The sequence below is a fragment of the Planococcus citri genome, chromosome 3, assembly GCF_950023065.1.
Source record: "Planococcus citri chromosome 3, ihPlaCitr1.1, whole genome shotgun sequence".
NCBI lineage: Eukaryota > Metazoa > Arthropoda > Insecta > Hemiptera > Pseudococcidae > Planococcus > Planococcus citri.
The window spans coordinates 64,689,312-64,710,167 of NC_088679.1; the positions used below are offsets into that span (position 1 = coordinate 64,689,312).

General features: G+C 35.5%; 2 protein-coding genes and 1 long non-coding RNA gene across 5 annotated transcripts in view; 2 read left to right on the top strand and 1 right to left on the bottom strand.

The window, feature by feature from the left end:
* The window catches only part of LOC135842042 (uncharacterized), a 322,912-nt gene that overhangs the window by 199,450 nt on the left and 102,606 nt on the right, over positions 1-20,856 (bottom strand). The gene's annotated exons all lie outside the window — the stretch shown is intronic.
* Positions 5,144-10,379, top strand: LOC135842038 (CLIP domain-containing serine protease B9-like). The gene is made up of 7 exons (XM_065359319.1): positions 5,144-5,910; positions 8,367-8,666; positions 8,774-9,024; positions 9,095-9,248; positions 9,324-9,619; positions 9,712-9,872; positions 10,026-10,379. Exons 1-7 carry the CDS (start codon positions 5,585-5,587, stop codon positions 10,212-10,214), a joined length of 1,677 nt encoding a protein of 558 aa, XP_065215391.1. The 5' UTR covers positions 5,144-5,584; the 3' UTR covers positions 10,215-10,379.
* On the top strand, positions 14,945-20,281 carry LOC135842040 (phenoloxidase-activating factor 2-like). Of its 2 annotated transcripts, none has more exons than XM_065359320.1 (7): positions 14,945-15,144; positions 15,471-15,589; positions 15,678-15,964; positions 16,041-16,340; positions 16,416-16,684; positions 16,835-16,998; positions 19,880-20,281. In XM_065359320.1, the coding sequence occupies exons 2-7, from the start codon at positions 15,587-15,589 to the stop codon at positions 20,081-20,083; spliced, it is 1,227 nt and encodes a 408-aa protein (XP_065215392.1). In that variant the 5' UTR covers positions 14,945-15,144; positions 15,471-15,586; the 3' UTR covers positions 20,084-20,281. The 2 variants fall into 2 exon arrangements, with proteins under 2 accessions (XP_065215392.1, XP_065215393.1); XM_065359321.1 differs by lacking the exon at positions 14,945-15,144 and adding an exon at positions 15,170-15,348.

A 20,856-nucleotide genomic window follows, 5' to 3' on the forward strand; every position in this document is an offset into this window, starting at 1 on the left:
ATATAAATTTCGTTCATTTTTTTCAAATTTTCAGGGACGCGCCAGCCCCCATGGGGGAGCAAAAAAAATTACCAAAAAATCGAATTCTACGTCAAAAAATACCCAGATTATGACACCCATATCAATGTTGTTCAATTTTTTCAAATTTTGAGTGGCACACGAGCCCCCCTGGGGGAGCAAGAAAAAAAATGGCCAAAAAATCGAATTCTACGTCAAAAAATACTTAGATTATGACACCCATCTCAATTTTGTTCAATTTTTTCAAATTTTGAGTGGCGCACCAGCCCCCCGGGGGGAGCAAAAAAATTACCAAAAAATCGAATTCTACGTCAAAAAATACCCAGATTATGACACCCATATCAATGTTGTTCAATTTTTTCAAATTTTGAGTTGCGCACCAGCCCCCAGTTGTTATTTATGTAGGTAATTTAATTATCATTCAGCAAAGTTGATTGTAACCCCCTTACAAACCTTCTAAATGTTACATTTTTGAATTAATTTTGTTATTTTTTTCAGACGCATTAGGTCCTAAGCTCCCATTTATGACAACGAACGTCGATTCCCTCTGTTACTGCGATACTTTTTTTTTACATGTGACGCGGCCAGCGATACCATATGTCGGCAAAAAATTTTTTCGTTTTATTGTGGTTTCTGGTAGTGTTTTTCTTCCTCTTTTCAATGGTGCAAACAGATTTTCAAAATATTAAAATCTGACAAATTTTCAAAATTTCAAAGTTGCGTATTTTTTGAAATTTAAAAATCAAAATTCTGAGAAAAACGTGTTTGAAAGTTTGGGTTATTTTTGTAACATTTTTAATTTTTTTTTTTTTTTTTTTGATTTTCTTCATCTTTTAATGGTTTTACATCATAATATTATTTTTTTTTTTTTTTTTGACATTTTTTTATGAAAAGCACTTTTGTAAAACCGGTTTTTCACCACTAAAACGACGTGTTTGAGATCGGTGGGTACACCCATTCCAAAGTATAGGCTTCATAGTATATGAATCGACAAAAAAAATTTTTTTGATATTTTCTGACTTTTTCCATGAAAACGCGATTATCTCAAAAAAAAGTTTTCCGACATATGGTATGGTATCGCTGGCCACGTCACACATTATCAATTTAGTATAATCTTTTGAATTGTTTTTGTTTACTTTAATAAATGCTTTTTATGTTTTTTTTGCTTACTTCAATGTTTTTTTATGTATATTGTGTTTTCCCTGCTAGTCAATATTCTAGCTGCACCAAAAAATGATATTTTGTCAAGGAAAAATGAAGAATTGAAAAACAAAATTCAGAAAAAATTGTGGCTTTAGAGATGTTCCTGAAAGGTATAGTATGGATTCTCAAATAGACGATATTTTCAAAATCCGTGATTTTCTCACTCCAACCCTTACCCAAACTGTTTTCGAAAAACAATCTAGTAAGAGTATTTGCGATTCAGCGTCGACCCAGATTGCCTATTGCCGTCAAAATTCCAAATCACATCTTGAGATCTACCTACTAAGCGGTTGAAAATTCGCAAATCGTTAATTTTTGGCTTAATTCGTGTTTCGAAAACATTTTTTTCTTGAATATTACGCAAGAATCAGGTCAAAACACCGGAAGATATAATTTCTGAATTCTAAAACTGGGAAATACTGTGGAATACTATATTTCAATAATGTTTGACTACTGTTGCCACTTGAAAAACTCATACAAAATTGCCAAGTTTTTGCACATTCTTTTTACATTTTCGAAATTGGCAAAAATTATTAAAAAATTGATCTACCATTTCATTCCAAAATATTCTACCTGTTCGAGAATTAATGACATTTTTCCCATCACGCGATGCAGTTATTTTTCTGAATGACGTGTAAGATCACGTGTACTAGGTATGGTATCATTCTGTCTATTTTATTTCATTAGAATTTATTTTCGACCATCTGGGGAGGATGAAACCCGACGCATATTTTGATCCACTGGTCCAAAGACCAAAACTACTCGTACTTATACGATTGCGCTCAAATTTCACCACAGGTTAGGCACTTTGAATAGAACACACAAAAAAATTGAGCCATATTGGTTCACTTTCATCAGAGCACCAGCTGACCAAAGTTAAGATGACGAAATTCTTTTTCAACCGTAACCCAATACTCTATGAAACAATAGAAATCGATCGAAACTGTCACAAACACTGTGTAAATCTCAGTTTATTATAGTTACTCAATTGAATTGTATTTCCTGACATTTTTTTTCAAAATTAAAAACCCAAAATCCGTCCAGACAGAGTTGTAAGTAAGTCGTAAGTCAAACATTCGCTGATTGCAAGAGATGTTTTGCACTTGTCTTTTGCTTAAATATTGGCTGCTTGAATGCTTTAGGTATACTTTTGAATAGTTTTTCAACAACTCTTGATAGCATGATCAACATATCTCATCTCATGACATTACCATCAATTCGAAAAGAAAATTGATTTTTCTGAATTCATCATTCCACTTGTTGTTGATAGAATGAGGCCCGACGATTTACATAAAATTGAATTCAAAAAATAATTTACTGTCACTTAAAAGTTGCGCAGAAATTTTTGATGAATACAGCAGTAAAATTTTCATAATCACGAACGCAAATAGCTACTGGTTGCTTTCGAATTTGGCGCCAAAATATTATCTCTTTACATTAAAATAAAATCCCAATCTATAAATTCGCTGATTGGCTGAAAGTTGATAATTGAATAGTTTTTTCGTACATTGCGCAAAAACTATAAAAATATGATTGGGTTTTTCGGGGAGGGGGGGGGGGGCAAAAATACATTGATTTAAAGCTTTCACAGAGAGCTTTCAAATGAGATGCCACACGATTTACTTTTCACACTTTTCGTTTCACAAATATCACTTTTCTGAAATACTCGTATGCACATCTCTATCAACAACCAATCATGTGCTATCATTATTGTTATTCACAGTGATCAACTGAAATTGATTGGGTTGGGTCTAACGGTCTAACTCATCAGTCATTAGTTATTTCTGAATGCAGTGTGCTGCAGCTTGTGAAACCAGTTTTATCAATAGCGGTAGCATAGTTTGGGTATTGTTTATATCAAAAAACGAAAATAAGCACGCCTAATACTCGGATGGATATGCAACTTTTTTATCATCTATGTATCATTCAATAGACGATTGCCTTGGTCACAATGAACGTCGTCTCGTTGTTACCAAATTTCTTGTTGGTATTTGTCTCGTACTCCCATCACAGAAATGAACTATTTACTTCGTACTATCTACTAATATTTCAGACGATAAGTAATTATGACAACGGTATCACTTTTCCAATAATATTTTCAATGTCCAATGAATCGATTCCTGTCTCGAATCTAAAATTATAACCACCTTACAAGAGAACCTCTTGAGGTGTCCGCCACCGATTTGAACGGGACCGTGATTTTTGGAAAGAGCATATTGTTCTAAAACCCCCAAATCCAAATTTTCAGCTGCTCAAGTTCATTTTTCGATTTTTGGCGAATTTTTGAAAATCCAAAATTGACTATTTTGGTGATTTATGCTTTTTTTTCAAAAAGTACGTACTTGATCAGTAAACATGTTCAAAATAAGTCCTAAAACTGATATTAATCCCCCAAATCCAAATTTCGACATTTCCAGCCATTCTGGAGCCTACAGCGCTAGAATTTTGAATTTGCTCCAGAATGCATGAATATGAAATTGGGCAGCTAAAAATCGAGCTGTGTATTATACTCGATCTGTTTAACGAGTTTATCCACATTTGACCAGTTTTGAAAATAGATGGTCGAGAAACCACTCTTGAGGTGTGCCTCCCAAAATCGACTCAAATGTGGATAAACTTGTTAAACAGATCGAGTATAACACACAACTCGATTTTTAGCTGCTCAACTTCATATTCACTCCTTCTGGAGCAAATTAAAAATTCTGGAGAAATTTAAAAATTGCGCTGGAGGCTCCAGAATTGCTGAAAATGGCGGAACTCGGCCTGGAGGGGGGGGGGTTGTTGTGGACGAAATACAGCGATTCGCGCAAATTCCAAAAATTTCCTCACAAACGGTAAAATTTTGATTTTTTTTGATTTCTCATTACCTACTTATGAAAAATGCTGGTCAAAAAACCACTCTCGAGGTGTCCCTTTCAAAGCCTACTCAAATGTGGATAAACTTGTTAAACAGATCGAGTATAACACACAACTCGATTTTTAGCTGCCCAACTTCATATTCACGCTTTCTGGAGCAAATTCAAAATTCTAGGGAAATTGAAAAATAGCGCTGGAGGCTCCAGAATGGCTGGAAATGGCGAAATTAGGATTTGGGGGGGATATTACTTTTAGGACTTATTTTGGACATATTTACTGATCAAGTACGTACTTCTTGAAAAAAAAAAACAAAAATCACCAAAATAGTCAATTTTGGATTTTCAAAAATTCGCCAAAAATCGAAAAATGAACTTGGGCAGCTGAAAATTTGGATTTGGGGGGTTTGGAAGAACATACTCTTTCCAAAAATCGCGGCCCCGTTCAAATCGGAGGCGGACACCTCAAGATATTCCATTGTTAGGTACTTACTTAGGTATAAGGTACCTCTTCGTATCCTTACATCAAAGTGTCACTTAGCATGGCTTGTCGACTTTAGAAAATACCCGCGCCGCGAACTCAACTCATCGCTCCACCAGTGGCGTGGTTCAATAATTAATGCATTTACTATCCGTAGAGTTGGGTATTCGACGATGTAGTTATACGAAGAAATGAATAATTTGCACCGCAGCAGGTAGTCGGGAAATCCACACACGCAGCAAGTAGCATATCGAAATGTATCGTAAATAGCTCTGAGCGGATTGAAAATTTCTAAGATTTTGTCGAAGGTGAACCGTAAGATTTACTCACCCACGTCCCCACCCCATCTGGTGCCTAATAATTAGATTAGACGTCTTTTCCAATTGCACGAGTGGCAAAAATACATAATATAGCAATAGCAAACAAATTTTTCTACTTCAACTATAAACGTTGACCAATGATATCATTTCCGCCAAACACGTAGATATATTTGAATAAAACGCTGAAAACAAACGTCATTACTACCTTCTTCGTCTTCATATCGCTACTTGTTCTCTTCGTCTCCTTGGCAGTCCAACAACCTGTTTTTATACTTATTTACAGCTAAATGTGTAGATTGTGTACAGCTCTTTAGAGGAGTCTAGTTTATTAGATACTATAGGTTAATAAAGAGATACACATTTACACTACATCGAATACCTATTTATATGCATAGCTAGTGATATAGGTTATACCCTGCGTATACGTAAACGTAGGTATATTCGCGATACATGTGTGGACTGTGAACTGTGTTGTGGAGGAGATGGCTCATCTTGAAACTTAATTTTATTTCGTGAATTCTCGACTTCGAGTTGTTGTTAACGTGCGCTGCCGACGACAACGACGACACCGCGGCCGCAGCTTTAAAAAGCCATTAGCAATTTTCGAGATTCAACGTAAAAACCATAATTATTATATCCGATGCGCATGCTATATTTATCGAGTTGATTTTCGCGTTCATTTTACATATTTTCCAGTTTAAAAAATCAAAATGCGTTTTAGTATACGAATTTTCGCGACCGTTCTGATCGTACTGCCTTTAATAAGTTTGACTTTGGCAGCCAGAACAACCACCTTAAAGCCTACAACGACAGCAAAACCGAATAAAACCGCCACAGCTACCAAGGCAACCACCAACAAGGACGGTATTTCTTTAAGACTCGATCAAAATGCCGGCAATTCCAATAGAAATTCTACCAGAGGTAAAATAATAACCACTCGTCTGGGTGCCAATGGAAATCCCGAGGAGCAGTGTCAATGTACGCTGTTTTATCTTTGTGATCAAGAAAACGTGATCGATGTTCAAGCAGGATCTGGGTAAGTCACATTTTTTTAAATGGAAAAACAATTCTCGTTTCTCTCAAGATAACTACATATTGATTTGTAGCAAAACTTTTCGAACACCACGTGTCTATTATCAGGATTGACCGTTTACTTTTACTTTGGTAGGTAGGTTGAAGTGTATGTACCTAATTGAAATACCTACTTCAGGAAATCCAAACGATATTTTTCAACAAAAAAAAAAAGAAAAAAGTAACTTTAGTAAGTAACCTTTTTTTACCAAAAATCTTCGATTTTGCAAGCATTTTTGTTCATTAATATTTATGCACGAAAATTGAACGCAAAAAATTAAAGGGGAGATTGGTATAAACTTTTAGAACATTAAAAAAAGGCAATAAAACGATCAAAAAATTGAACCCAGAGGCGTGTGCCGAACGAGAAGGAAGAGGGTATCCCCCTCTACGAAAAAAATCTAGGTGAAAAGTTGATAATTTTTGAAAAAATTGGGAAATATGGGAAGAAATTTTGTAAGCAGAGAAAATCAAAAATTATCAAAAATCGTATTTTTACTTCTTGAATTATAAATTTACAAGTTTTCGCCCTCGCTTCGCTGGGGCCAGATTATTTTCCCCCCCTTCCTCCGGCCAAAGTTGAAAAGCAGAAAAATTGACTTCTCACATCAAAAATGATGTTAATTTACTTGAAATTTTCCAAAAAGAAAGACCTCTCCCATGCATTTCAGTCGAAACTGCCAGAAAATCTCAACTTCTGCTGAAATGTCAAAAATTTTCTACTTTTCGCCGAAAACTCAGAAACAAAAATTTTCAATGTTTTCCAAAATTGGTTGTTTTTGAGAATATAAAAATAATGTAACGAGAAAAAAAGAATTGTGAATTTTCGTGAGATTTTACCATCGTCTTGTTCGGGCCTTTATTATTCTCATTTCTAAATATCTGAAACTATCATACTAAAAACTATTGTCAATATTTTCAAGTGTTGAAGCTGTGAAAATTGGCTTACGACTGGTTATTTTACTTCTCGAATTATCAATTTTTTCAAGCTGTTGTCGCTTTCAGAAATTTTCAATAGTGTAAAAAAATAACTTCAGAAATTTAAAAAATGTAACAAAGGCTGTTTTTTTAGAGGGAGGCGCGGAGGGGGGACACAGCCCCCTCCAAAAGAAACTTCGAAAATATCGAAAAACTGCCTCATAAACTAAAAAAATAAAGTAACTTGAAAAATACCAAAAAATATAGGCTAAGTTTGGTAACTTTTTCAAAAAAATTCTTGAATTTTTTTTCATGTCAAAAATTATCAAAATACAAAATTTATCAAGATTACCACATTGAAGTTTTTGAATTATGGAACATTATTATTTGAAGACCAAACAAAGTGATCAAAAACTTCAATTTCAAAAATATTTTTGAAACAATAAGAAAATAATTCAGATACTTCGTTATTTTTCTCAAGACTCAGTGGAGGGGGAATGGGGGCATGAAAATTAGACTTCCAACTCCAATTTGGCACTCTTCCCCCTCCCTCCCCTGGACGAAAATACCAAAAAAAAAAAAAAAAAGGCCTGGGTTGATACCAGCGCGAAATTTCATTCAAAAATAACAAAAAGCACAAAATTTTGGTGTTGAGACTTCCTATGCTGAAAATGATGGTTTTTGTACCTCACAAATTATAAATTTTCTGAAACTGTCTACACCTTGCTAAGCTTGCTCGTGCAAAATCGAGAATATTTTGCTTTTTTCTCGAATTTGATCACCTATAAGGCTAAAAAACTAAAAAAAAACTAAAAAAAAAAAAAAAACTAAAAATGACACGAAAAAATTACGAATTTTTGATTTTGGATTTCAGTTTCAACCTTGCATTAGAATAATTCATTTTTTGCCAAGTATAAAAGCATCGTTTTCGGACATTTAAAATTATTTAACATTTTCTTTGCAAACTCACTTTTCCAAAATTTGCTAATCAAAAAAAGTAATCTAATTGAGATGCCTGCAAAACTGACGAATTGGCAACTCTGGAAATACATATCATGTTGACGTGAATACCTAACCTAGGTGTATGTATCAACGTAATAATGATTCAAAGGTTATATCGTCAAGTCTTTGAAACAATTCAGGCATACCACCTAATTGGTACAAAATAATCAGTATTATTCTTATTAAAAATTGCAAGATAAGCGAGTAAAATTGATAGTGTTGTGTATCAATATTTACTTGATTGGAAATTTGCCTACATTAGGTAGGTACCTACTTATCTACCGATACAAGCATCTTGTTTCTAATTGAGGGCACACGAGTGGACTGACTAGATAAAGCTGGGATTTGCCCGGGTCGATAAGATTAATGTTATGCAAATGTGGTAAAATTTTCATTAATTACCATAGAATGTATCTCATACCTATCTATAAGGTGTATATATCTAGATAAAAATTCCTATTAACTTTTGTCGTTCGTCTATTTGTCTGTTTGTTTGCTTAGAAACGAATGTCCAGATAACAGCAATGTCTGCTGCAGAATACCATTAAATTCCCTTACGACCGACGAACCTACACTACCTAGCGGTAATAATGGCAATGGCAATGGTAATGACAACGGCAACGGCAACGGCAATGGCAATGGCAATGGCAATGACAACGGTAATGGCAATGGCAATGTCAACATCGGGCCTGTGGAAACGTCGTCTCAAACGCAGCCGGAATGCACTTGCGTCCCGTTTTACCAATGCCAGAACTACGATTCTGAAGCGGCTACTGCCGGAGCTGGACTCATCAACCCGAGGTCTGCGTTATGTCGACAGCCGACGAGCGTTTGCTCTCGCACTTCTTGCTTGGTTATTATTTCTGCAAATTTTAACAATCACCGGTGATCACCTTATTTTATTTTAGAATCCCTTGCACGGCGCCGGATGTATGTTGCCCGTTAGATAGAGTGACTCCTGGAGGAAATACCGGTGGTGGTGGTGGAGGTGGAAATGGAGGCAATCCTTCGATTCCGCCATCAGTGCCAACGTACACCGATTCTACCCCAACGCAGACGCCTTTCCCACCCTATGTTCCACCAACAGGTCCTACGCCTAGTCCCGAAGAATGTGGCATCAGAAGGGCATCGGTTGATAATCGAATTTCAGCGCCCGAACGTGAGTATCAAAATCAAAATCTTAGTTCGCAATCCGCAATACTTAATTTTTTCACGAACTCGTTTCGCAGATTTGGCTCAAACATCTTTCGGCGAGTTCCCTTGGATGGCTTTGATTTTAACTACCGAAATCGCTCCCAATGGTACCCGAACTGAGAATGTATTTGTTTGCGGAGCTTCGCTATTATCTCCTTCGGTTGTTCTAACAGCTGCCCATTGTGTCAAGTACGTATAGTTCGTGAGGCTCTATATACCTGCCATTGCCATCATTTCATTTTCATTTCATTTTTTTTTTCACAGTCAAATAGACTTCACTTTATTGCGAGTACGAGTAGGAGAGTACAACACTCATCAAGGAGCTACCGAACCTATAATTCATCAAGATCGCGCAGTCAGCAGAATTTCAATACACACTAGTTTCAACAACCGAGTATTGTTTAACGATTTAGCTCTGATTAGAGTAGCAGAAGATTTCGTTTTAGCTCAGCACATCTCACCCATTTGCACTGGTTTCACCAACTCTTTGTACGCTGAGCCAAGTTCATATAATCCTGCTCAGTGCTTGGCCACTGGTTGGGGCAAGAACGCTTTCGGAAGTGAGTAACCTACCCAATTATGGTTTTCCCGCATCTATTACCTACCTAGTTACGTGTTGTAATATTACGATTTGCGATTAAAATTCCCTCAGACATTGGAAATTATCAAACGACGTTGAAAAGAGTAGACTTGACCATTATACCCAGAGACGAATGTCAAAATAGATTGAGACAGACGCGATTAGGCCAGCACTTTATTCTAGATGGCAGTTTTGTTTGCGCCGGAGGCCAGGCGGGCTTTGATACATGTCAGGTGAGTAGGTCTAGGTACCATGCCCGAGATTGGCAATGGCACCATCATCGTGTTACAATATTATTTCGGTGATAATAATGAAGTTACCCAACTGGGTACTCGTGTACCTAGATACGATTATTTATGTAGACTAATTTTATTCCAATATTGTAGGGTGATGGTGGTGGACCGTTGGTTTGCGCTTCTCGCGATAACCCAAATAGATATATTCAAGTTGGTGTCGTTTCGTGGGGTATCGGATGTGCTAGCGATATTCCTGGAGTTTACGCATCCTTGGAAGCGAATCGAGAATGGCTGACTACTGAATTTAATACCATGACTGTGTTCAGACGTGGATCGTGAATCAACAGCTAACGATCGGTACCGAATCGCCATTTTACGAGAATTGCAATTTCCAGCGTGCATTGCCTGTATACGTAGTATTTATGCGTTCACGCCGCGTGTGTTTGCCGTTTTGTGATTTTATTTTTCTACAATAAATATATACGTCTATTTTTATAAACAAAATATCTATACCTTAGAATACCTATCGAGGCAAATTTCTTCATTTCGGGTACGTGTGTTTTCTGTATTTATTTTTTTGCAAACTCTCGAGTAGGTACCTATTTGCATATTTATCTACTCTGTGAGCTTTTTTATTCGCTTCAAACTGCTGATCGAAGCGGCATAAGATGAATAGTAGCTGATAGGTATTATCACTTCTTAAAATACGAGTACTTGTCGAATTTACTCTTATTGTACACAGATAAGTTAAACTATCAAAATGATTACCTACGTCTCACTCTCAGTATCAAGTATGCAATAAGTTATTGATCCGGAACAAATGCTGCTCTCTAAAAATATTTACAATGATGATAATAAGACGTATTGGTATTACCAACGTTAATAAATAGTCGTTAAATTATCAAGAAAAGATTTATCAAGTTGACATTGTACCTGGCTGAGTAGCTACCCAAGAGTTATGAAAATGTTTCGGTTTCTAAATTGGTTGAACCTTTCTCAGAAGGTAGGCCACTTTGCTTTTGCGTATTGTTTATTACGAATACCTACGCGTCTTTATTATTTGCTTCAACACGGTCAAGTTTTTTCTAATAATCATCGTCGCTGTTCAATTTTTGGAAACATTCAGAAACGCCGGGTATTACAAACGAAGGGGGGATGGAGAGACAGAAAACTGTTGGCAAAAAGTTGGGAAATTCGCGGTACCTGAAGTTGGAGAGAAAATGTGTAAGCTGGGAAAATCAACAAATTATACCATAAACAATTCAAACAATAAGTAAACATGGATTCTTACTTCTCAAATTATAAATTTTCAAAAATTTACGCCCTCGCTTCGTTCGGGACAAATCATTTTTCTTTTCTTTTCTCCGGCCAAAGTTCGAGAGTAGAAATATTGAAAGGTTGTCTAAATGCCTATTATATTTTTTGGCAAGTCATTTACTCTGACTTTACCAAGTTTTTCAGACCATGTTTTCTAATTTTCTACCTATATACGGCACGCACTTAGCCCATACTTCAATAAAAAAAGTTGATGAAGGGGGGGGGGATTATGTTTTTCATACACTTTCTTCGAATATATGAAACAGTTAAACGTTGATTAATAACTTGGATACTCAAATTTTCCAGAAAATGGACATTCTGAATTTGACTTCACACATCAAACATATTATTGTTTTTCTCAAAATTTTCCAAAAAATCTAAAGCATTCAAATCAAAACAGCCAGAAAATCTCAATTTCTGATGATTTTCTAAAGCATGCTCTGAAAAAATGAAGAATTGTGAATTTTCAGGAGCTTTTGCCCTCACCTCGCTGGGGCCTCATTCGTACTTTTAGAAATATTTTAATTTCCTAAAAAATGAAAATCCAACAGATTTTTCTTCGGAAAACCACATCTTTTTCACTAATTTTTTCAACCAAATTTTCAGGAAGCTCTCCACTCGACTCTCCGCTATCTACCTAAGGAAAATTTGGATCAAAGTATTTTTTAATTTCAATCAAAATAACGAAAAAAATTTTTTCAATGATTTAAAGGTTTTTAATTGTGGCGTGTTTGAGATTTTGAATTTTTTCAATAACTTTTTGACTGAACTCACCACTTTTTCACTAATTATTTTACAACCTATTTTTAAAATCACTACTTTTTCACCACTTTTACTACCTGTTAGATACTCTGTAAAGCCATGAAAACCAGATCTCATCAATTTTTATAGCTTTCTCGTCATTTTTTTTTTTTTTTTTCTAAAACCAAAGTTAGAGGGTAAAAAACGAACTTCTAACATCGAAAATAACGTTGTTTTATTTCGAAATTATTAATTTTCGACGTTTTTTCTCTCGCTGCACAATTTTTTAGAATGAACAACCAACTTCAGAAATTTTATAAAAATAACCAAATCAATTCAGGGATCGTATTGATGTGAACAAGTAAGAAATAACCAAAATATCGCAAAATTTCACTACGTATCATGAAATTCCAACGTTGAAACATCTTAAGGGTCATTCCGCGTCAATTCGAACAAGAAATGGTAAGGAGAGGTTGACGATTTTTATGAAATTTCTCCTGTGGAAAGACCTTCCGAAGGGATGACCAATGGCGCAAATCGCAGCCCGCTAGCTCTTTTATAAAGGCTGCTAGGGGGTGTCAAAGTTTTCAGTGAACTTGAAATATCATCCATTCCAGCAGTGGATTACTCGATAACCGCGATACCTACAAAAATGGAACTTTTTTTAATTGTCAGTGGTTTTGTTAGGCTTTTTGATGATATCATTAAAATCAGTGTTGCCATTTTTTTTCGTACCAAAAATTAGCTCGAAAAGTTTCAAAACGTAGTTTTTATATCGTTCCGACATTCAAAAATTCTAAAGAAATATATTATGGACAACTTTTCATGCTGAACAACATATTAAGAAATTGAGATGGCATCATTTCATATGGTCGATTTAAAAAAATTGAAATTTCGCGAAAAATGCTTTTTTTTGATTTAAAACATAAAACAGAGTTCTGATTATTGAAGTTGACCCATTTGATCCCTATTTTTACGTATCCGTTGAAAAGTTGAAAAACTCTCTTCACTTGATAAAATACAACTCATCACAAAAAAATCAAAATTCGAAAAAATTCAATTTTCAATTTCAAAAATCAAAAAAAGTTTAAATTTTTTGAGTTTGATCTCTCTCTGACGTATTTTATGAAAAACCTGATAAAAATTACACTCATGGAAAAAATTAAAATTCCTTCATTTTTTTGAATCTTTACGAATTTTGATTTTTTTGTGATGAGTTCATTTCATCAAGTGAGAGGGGGTTTTCAACCATTTCAAGGAATACGTAAAAAGAGAAGTCAAATGGGCCAACTTCACCAATCAAAACTTTTTTTCATGATTTAAATTAAAAAATCGCATTTTTTCGCAAACTTTCAATTTTTTAAATCGATTTTACAAAAAAAAGTGGGAAAACTGATTTTTAAGATACCACCAAAACGCCTTTTAAAACCTCTAACTATTGGAAAAAGTTCCATTTTGGTAGGTATCGCGGTTATCGAGTAATCCACTTCTGGAATGGATGATAACTATTTCAAGTTCACTGAAAACTTGGACAACCCCTAGCAGCCTTTAATAAAGGGCTAGAGGACTGCGATTTGCGCCATTGGTCATCCTTTCAAAAGGTCTTTCCACAGGAGAAATTTCAAAAAAATCGTCGACCCTCCTTACCACTTCTTGGTCGAATTGGTGTGGAATAAACATACAATAAAAATTATTTTTTTGTACCTCACAAATCGTGAATATCAAAAATTTTCCAAAAATTAATATGTTGTCCTCTTTTCAAATTCAATTTTCACAGACCAAAATCCTAAAAAAACAATTCAACTTTTTAAAAATTTTATAAAAGCATCGTTTTTGAACATTTTCAAATTATTCGACATTTTTGCTTTCAACTCTCTCTTCCAAAAGTTGTTCGAACCACATCTGGCAAATAAACTGGGGAAATCCCACGCAGGGGCGGCGGGGAATTCGGGGGAAAAGTTGGAAAAACCATTACCGATAAAATCATAATTTATTAGTGATTTAAATAACCTGCGTAGATATTCGTAGAAATGCTCGCTGTGTGGAGTAAATATTTCTATAAAACAATCGCATTAGAAAGCGAATCAGTGATACGAAAAAAGTACGGGTACAGGTAAGGTACACGGCTATCTATTCGTATTCATTCGTCTACATACGTCTGGCAATCTGTGATTATGGATGGTCCGACGGTCAGATGGTGTGGTGAAACGTGATTCACGCGCATTTGGTAGGTATTTAGCTACATTCAAGCATCGATATCGATTTCAAATTCAAGGTTATTTTATTTATTCGATTTAAAAAAACCAGTACTTGCGAGTAAATTTTTGCGCATAGGGAATAGAAAATATTACGCTGCACTTGGTTCGCAACACACAGATGATCGTGATCATAGACATTGAACAGCTACATATCCGTACGTGTCACTTATGTACTCATAATAATCAGCGACCATTTTTAGGTCAGGTGTTGAAAATCATAATTGTTTTTTTTTGTCGTGTGTACTTCACAAGTAAAAAAACATGCTGGCGAAAAAAAACACAATCTAAAAATACGAATGAACGCAGGAGAGATGGTTGTAGTACTTGTAATTGTACGTAATGGTAAATCCATACTTCCTTAGCGTCTGGAAATTTTGAAGGGCTACGTCAGCTTATTCGTTCGTTCGTCTACGTACGAGATGTTTCTTTATAGGTGCAGGAGTGAGCAGAGACCAGGGAGGTACTTATACCTGGCCCTGGCAGTGGCACCTGAATGTTGAATGTCGAATCTATACGTAAGGATATGTGTACATGTATATTGTAGGTATACGTAAACGTAAAGTAGACGTACTGTAAGTATGGTACGGTACGGTACGGTAATAAAATATGATGAATCGATGACAAAGAATAAGTAATATACGTCATTGGAATAACTGGTTCTTGCGATTCTGTTTCTATGTGCACGAAACCGGGTGTTGTTTTTATTGACGTTGGCCATTATCATCTTCATCTTAAATAAATTACCGTACCTACCTAGTGAGTATAGCTAATAGCGTAGTCATTACCCAGCTCACTAGTTGAGTTAAACGTGCTATTAGCAAACGAACGGTTATCACTATCAGTTAGTTGTACGAGTATATTGATAAATTCTGGCAGTTGCCTTACAAACGACGACGACGTTTTCTTCGCATCTTTTTTATTCATTCGAACATCTTCGCACAGCTGGATTAGCAGTAATTTGATTTCATTTATTCGTTTATTTATTATTTCATTTCTTTCTCTTTTTTTTCTATTTTTTTGTACGAAGCTTTTTATAATATTTCGGCTCAAAGTCCATTAAACAATCAGCTATGTAGTTGTGTAGCTTACCTATACCTACGTACATAATATATTTTTCTTTAAATGCATAACCTAATCAACATCATAATATTATAGAGGTGAATCGGAATCGTAATAATGAAACTTGCTCGTCGTATATGTTGGCAGAGTGATAATCTGCAGTAGGCCTTGTTAATATTGTGTACTAATATATACCCCTATTATCTTACGTATTTCGTAGTGTTATTTACCAGTCGTAATTATCATCCAAGCGTATCCATTCTACGAGTATCGATTCATTTTTGTACATCGTTCCAAAATAATCCGTCGTAAAGCCGAAAACTAAAATAACTGATTATGGTAAGTATCAAAATATACCTATCTACGAGTACCTATACCGTATGTATTGTACATAACCTAAGAACCTATTCGATGGTAATTTTTGCAGTTGGAAATTTCATCGAGATCACTGACGCTGCTAATATTGCTTTCACTAAACGTTGCATTTCTGAAAGGGCAATTCCAATACCTAACGACAACGACGGCCGATCCCTTGCAGCCTTTATTGAACGAAATTTTCAACATATCGTGGGAAGGCGATACACCCAACAGCAATAATCGTACCAGTTTCCCGAATCCAACCACAGCGAGCACTTGTAACTGCGTTCCTATCAATCAATGCCATCAATATAATAATTCGGTTCTAAATTCCGGAGAAGGACTCATCGATATAAAGTACGTATTCGTATCGTAAATTATTTCCATCGTCTAGCTTACTCGTGCCCATCTTATCCGCGTTAATTTTCGACAGAATAGGGCTCTGTCCTCAATCTTTGGACATATGTTGCGATCAGAAAATCACGTCGACGAATACGAGACCACCGCCTCCTTATGTCAGGAACGTGAAATGCGGCTACCGAAACGAAGACGGAGTCGGATTCAAAATAACAGCCGGTAATTCCGAAGCTCAGTTCGGTGAATTTCCGTGGATGGTGGCTGTGTTGAAAGTAAAATCGCAAAATGGCCGAGACGTGACTCAATATCACTGCGGAGGATCTTTGATACACCCGAAAGTAGTACTGACAGCGGCTCATTGCGTAATTTCATACGAGTAAAATTTGATATGTCGTCTTGCCGATCATCAATTTTTCCAGCAAACGTAAATTTCGCGTTTGTTTCGTTTCAGAAAACAACCGAACAAGGTGATCATCCGAGCTGGAGAGTGGGATTCGCTGAGCGAAGCAGAAATTCTGCCTTTTCAAGAACGAGTTGCTCAAAAAATCATTGTTCATAGAGATTTCAAGTCGGGTACGTTGTTCAACGATGTCGCATTGGTTATTTTGAAAGAAAATTTCGATTTCAACGAGAACGTCGATATCGTATGCTTACCTAATCAGAATGAAAACGTCGACTTTCAAAATTGCGTTGCCAGTGGTTGGGGAAAAGATCAATTCGGTAAGATTCACAAAATTAGGTACTCTTAGCCTATCTACACTTGTATTAAAATAAAACTACAATGTATGTAGTACACATCGTATGTACCTACATACTCGTATGTACTCAAACGCTAATTACTAATCGGCTATCGCCATCTCGATTACGCAGGTGAAACAGGAGTTTACCAGAATATTTTGAAAAGAGTCGATCTGCCTGTAGTTCCTTACGAAGAATGTCTCAATAGACTCAGACAAACTCGTTTAGGACCGAAGTTTGTTCTACACGAGAGTTTTCTATGTGCCGGTGGTATTCCCAAACAGGATACATGCAAAGTAATTGATTAATCTACCTATCTATTTAGTCGGGAGGCCCACATAAGGATCTACTTCAGCTGCCGGAGATCCTTCGCGGCAACTTTGTTTCTGAATGGGAGAATCCTAAAGAACATTCCATTTTGATTGACTCCCTCAGCTCTAAATTAACATTGTCTCCTTTAAACGCTTGAACGATGCAACCAGCCCACAGATCGTTCGAAAGTACGCTATCCAAATCAATCAATTAAATTTTCATTAGGTATATAAGTTTTGGATCAATTTTGATACTCTCCTGAGAGGGGGGGGTCCTGACTAAAATTCGGTGGAAATGGGATGAAAGTCGAGTGTATGTAGTATCAAAATCAAGGTGTTATGCATTAAGATTGCGATTTCGATGTTAATGTCGCTACCCAACCTCCAGGATTTCCTAGGGAGGGGGGAGGGGGTTATGGCACTGAATTCCTATTTGCAGGAAACTGTTGGAAAGATCGAGGGTGGTGCCAAAATTCAGGTTTCCACGAGTCAAAAAGAAATTCATACGACATCCTAAAATTATGTTTGATTTTGGAAATTTTCAAGAAAATCGACCACTAATTCTGAATCGAAAAAAAAGATGATCAAATAAAAAAAAAACAAGCCATTAGCTAATCACTGATTGCAAGTGAGTTTTTGCATTTGACTTTTGCTTATTGGCTGCTTCAACGGTTTATGCTTTTAAATATTTCTTCAACAACTTTTGATGGCATGATCAACATAACCTAACCTCAGACATCGTCATCAATTCAAAAATTGATTTTTTCAAATAATTCATTGTTTCACTTCTTGTTGATAGAAATATGCTCGATTTCTATAGAATTAAATCAAAAAATAAATTATTGAATACAGTGCTAAAATGATTACTTTTTCGAATTTGGCGCCAAAATATATTATTGATATTATGTCGGGGCAAATTCGATCAATCTGAGACTTTCTAAATATTGTCTCACTCTTTCAAGAACATGAAAAATCTCGGTTCCATAATGAATTTTTCAAGTTACACATATGCCAGACTTAATGTGAAAACCACGATCATGAAAAAAAATGACCAGTTTCTCATATTTCAAGATAAGGTATTTTCAGAGTTTCTCGTCTTTTGTCTGACTTTCAAGAAGTTGGAAAAAATCCAGACACATCCTCGAGGGGAGAAATTCAATTAGATCTAATCTGATTTCGCAGCGTTTTTTCTGACTTTCATTATAAAGAAATAGGGGGAAAAAATGGGTGGTTGTATTAAATTCCAATCTGCGGGAAAATGTTGGAAAGATAAGAAAGAGTGTTGCCAAAGTTTAGGTTTCTACGAGTGAAAAAGAATTTCAATTCGGCTTTCCAACATTATATTTGGCATTTGAAAGTTTATAAGAAAATCGATCAAAAAGTTGGAAAAATCAAAGAAATCCATCGATAATTTTAAAAAAAACAAGCCATCAACTATTCGCTGATTGCAAGAGATTTTTTGCATTTTGCTTTTTGCCTGTATTGGCTGCTTCAACGGTTTATGCTTTTGAATATTCCTTCAACAACTCTTAATGGCATGATCAACATACATATCTAACCTCAGACATTTGCAATCAATTCAAAAATTGATTTTTTCGAATTTACCGTTTCACTTCTTGTTGACAGAAATATGCTCGATTTCTATAAAATTAAATCAAAAAATAAATCATTAGCACTCATAAAATTGCGTGCAAATTTCTGATGAATATAGTGCTAAAATTTCTAATCATTCACGGACGCAAACAGCTGCTGGTTACTTCTTCGAATTTGGCCCCAAAATACATTGATATTATGTCGGAGAAAATTCGATCCATCGGAGACTAAATTAATATTGCCTCACTCATATTTCAAGATAGGTAAGGTATTTTCAGAGTTTCTAGTCTTTTGTCTGACTTTCAAGAAGTTGGAAAAAATCCAGAAGAGCTCTCTAGAGGGGAGAAATTCAATTAGGCAAATTCTAATCTGATTTCGCAACGTTTTTTTCTACTGTTAAAAACTTGAATCAAAATGGACAATTTCTAAAATATCTGTTTACATTGAGGTGGACTATACGGCATCAAGTCTAACCATCATTAAGAACTCGGAAAAAAATTAATAGATAAATTAGTTGTAATGATTTAAAAATTTCGAGAATGAAAATAGATAACATTCTGACATTTAGTCAAGACTTTCTGTTCATTTGGAATTATTCCGTGCATTGAATCAACCTGAGCAAAAAAACACATCCATGATTTAAAATTTTCCTTCGAGAGGAAACTTTCCACCCATTTCTATTTTCAAAATATTGAATCGCTTCGATACTGTTTTACACTCGTAGAAACCTAAAATTTGACACCACACTAGATCTATCCAACATTTTCCCATAAATTTTAATTAATTAGTACCATCCCCAATTGGAGTCCTATGAGGTTGTACAACTAACTGACATCAAAATCGTAATTTTCACCACAAAATAACTTGATTTCGATACCACACTCGACTTTTATCCCATTTACGCCAAATTTTGGTTTGGTGCTCCTCCCCCTCTCCCATCTGGGAAACATAATCGGCCCAAAATTGAATTCTGAAGTGAAAATTGATTTCGATAAGTGTTCTTTCAAACGACCGACCTATGAGCAAGTTGCATAGTTCAAGCGTATAAAGGAGTTGATTTTGAGATAGAAGGCCAATCAAAATGATCACCATTTTGCAAGTAGGGCCACTTTTTTCTCAGTACAAGGGCTGGAAATGTTTCTTAGGACACCCTTTCAAGTAGACAGTTGCTGTGAAGGATCGTCAAGGGAGAGGAGAACCTATCTATACGTAAACCATTTTAGAATTGTGCAAGTAAATTAATTTTCTCGTGTTTTGTTTTAATGTTGCAAAGGGTGATGGCGGAAGTCCACTCGTATGTCCGATACCAGGAAACAAAGACCATTATCAACAAGTCGGAATAGTCTCATGGGGAATCGGTTGCGGTAATAATGTGCCCGGAATATACGTCAGTATACCTCATCTCAGATCTTGGATCGACGAACAATTCATCGATAATAATTTGCCGTTGATGTATCATAATGAAAAATACGACTAAGATTGGACAAGAAAATCGCAACGCCGACGACGTTTACATTTTTTTTTTAAAAACCAAATTGACGCGATGCTAATACTCGTATTACCATTATTACTTGTTTTTTCATAAATATCATTGTTTACCCTAGTTTTGAAATTTTGTACCTCAACTTGAAAATTTTATCATCATGTTATATATACTACCAGTACCTATGTCTGATATCTGTTTAATTTCTCTCATCAGTCATCACATATAAGTTTGGTGTAAAAAGCATTCAATGAATTTTTTTCATCTTCGACCTTCAATAATAATTTGTTTCATTTTGTTATACACTCGCGATTAATTTTCATTCTGCAAAAAAATCAAAACGGTTCAAAAGCCGTCGAAAGGTCGCCAAATGGCTTCAAATATGATGCAGCAAGGCACGTTACCCACAGGTTATGCTCACTGCTCAATGCTCATTGGCAGGATTTTTTTTTTCATGTAGGCATGTACATATTTTTTGCTAAGAAAATACAACAGAAGGATGCTGAATCTCAGCCAACTATCAAGAATTCACTTTCTACTGGTTTTCAATGATTATTAAAATTTAGTGATGTTGCATTTCATAAATTTTAACACAACACTTTTCATTTTTGGTTACTTCTATGAATAAAAAACTTACAATAATGGTACACAATACTAAATCTGTATGCAGTGCGCCGAACCGCACCAAAAAGTAAGTTGCAGAAATTATTACTTATTGTCACGCACAGAAATGCGAGTAGGAAATGCGACAAATTATATAAAAAAAA

Coding starts and splice junctions, on each gene's coding strand:
- LOC135842038 (XM_065359319.1), top strand. CDS start 5,585: ATGCGTTTTAGTATACGAATTTTCGCGACCGTTCTGATCGTACTGCCT. Junction 8,667..8,773: donor GCTGGACTCATCAACCCGAG/GTCTGCGTTATG, acceptor ATTTTATTTTAG/AATCCCTTGCACGGCGCCGG. Junction 9,249..9,323: donor ACAGCTGCCCATTGTGTCAA/GTACGTATAGTT, acceptor TTTTTTTCACAG/TCAAATAGACTTCACTTTAT.
- LOC135842040 (XM_065359320.1), top strand. Junction 16,341..16,415: donor CATTGCGTAATTTCATACGA/GTAAAATTTGAT, acceptor GTTTCGTTTCAG/AAAACAACCGAACAAGGTGA. Junction 16,999..19,879: donor CCAAACAGGATACATGCAAA/GTAATTGATTAA, acceptor AATGTTGCAAAG/GGTGATGGCGGAAGTCCACT.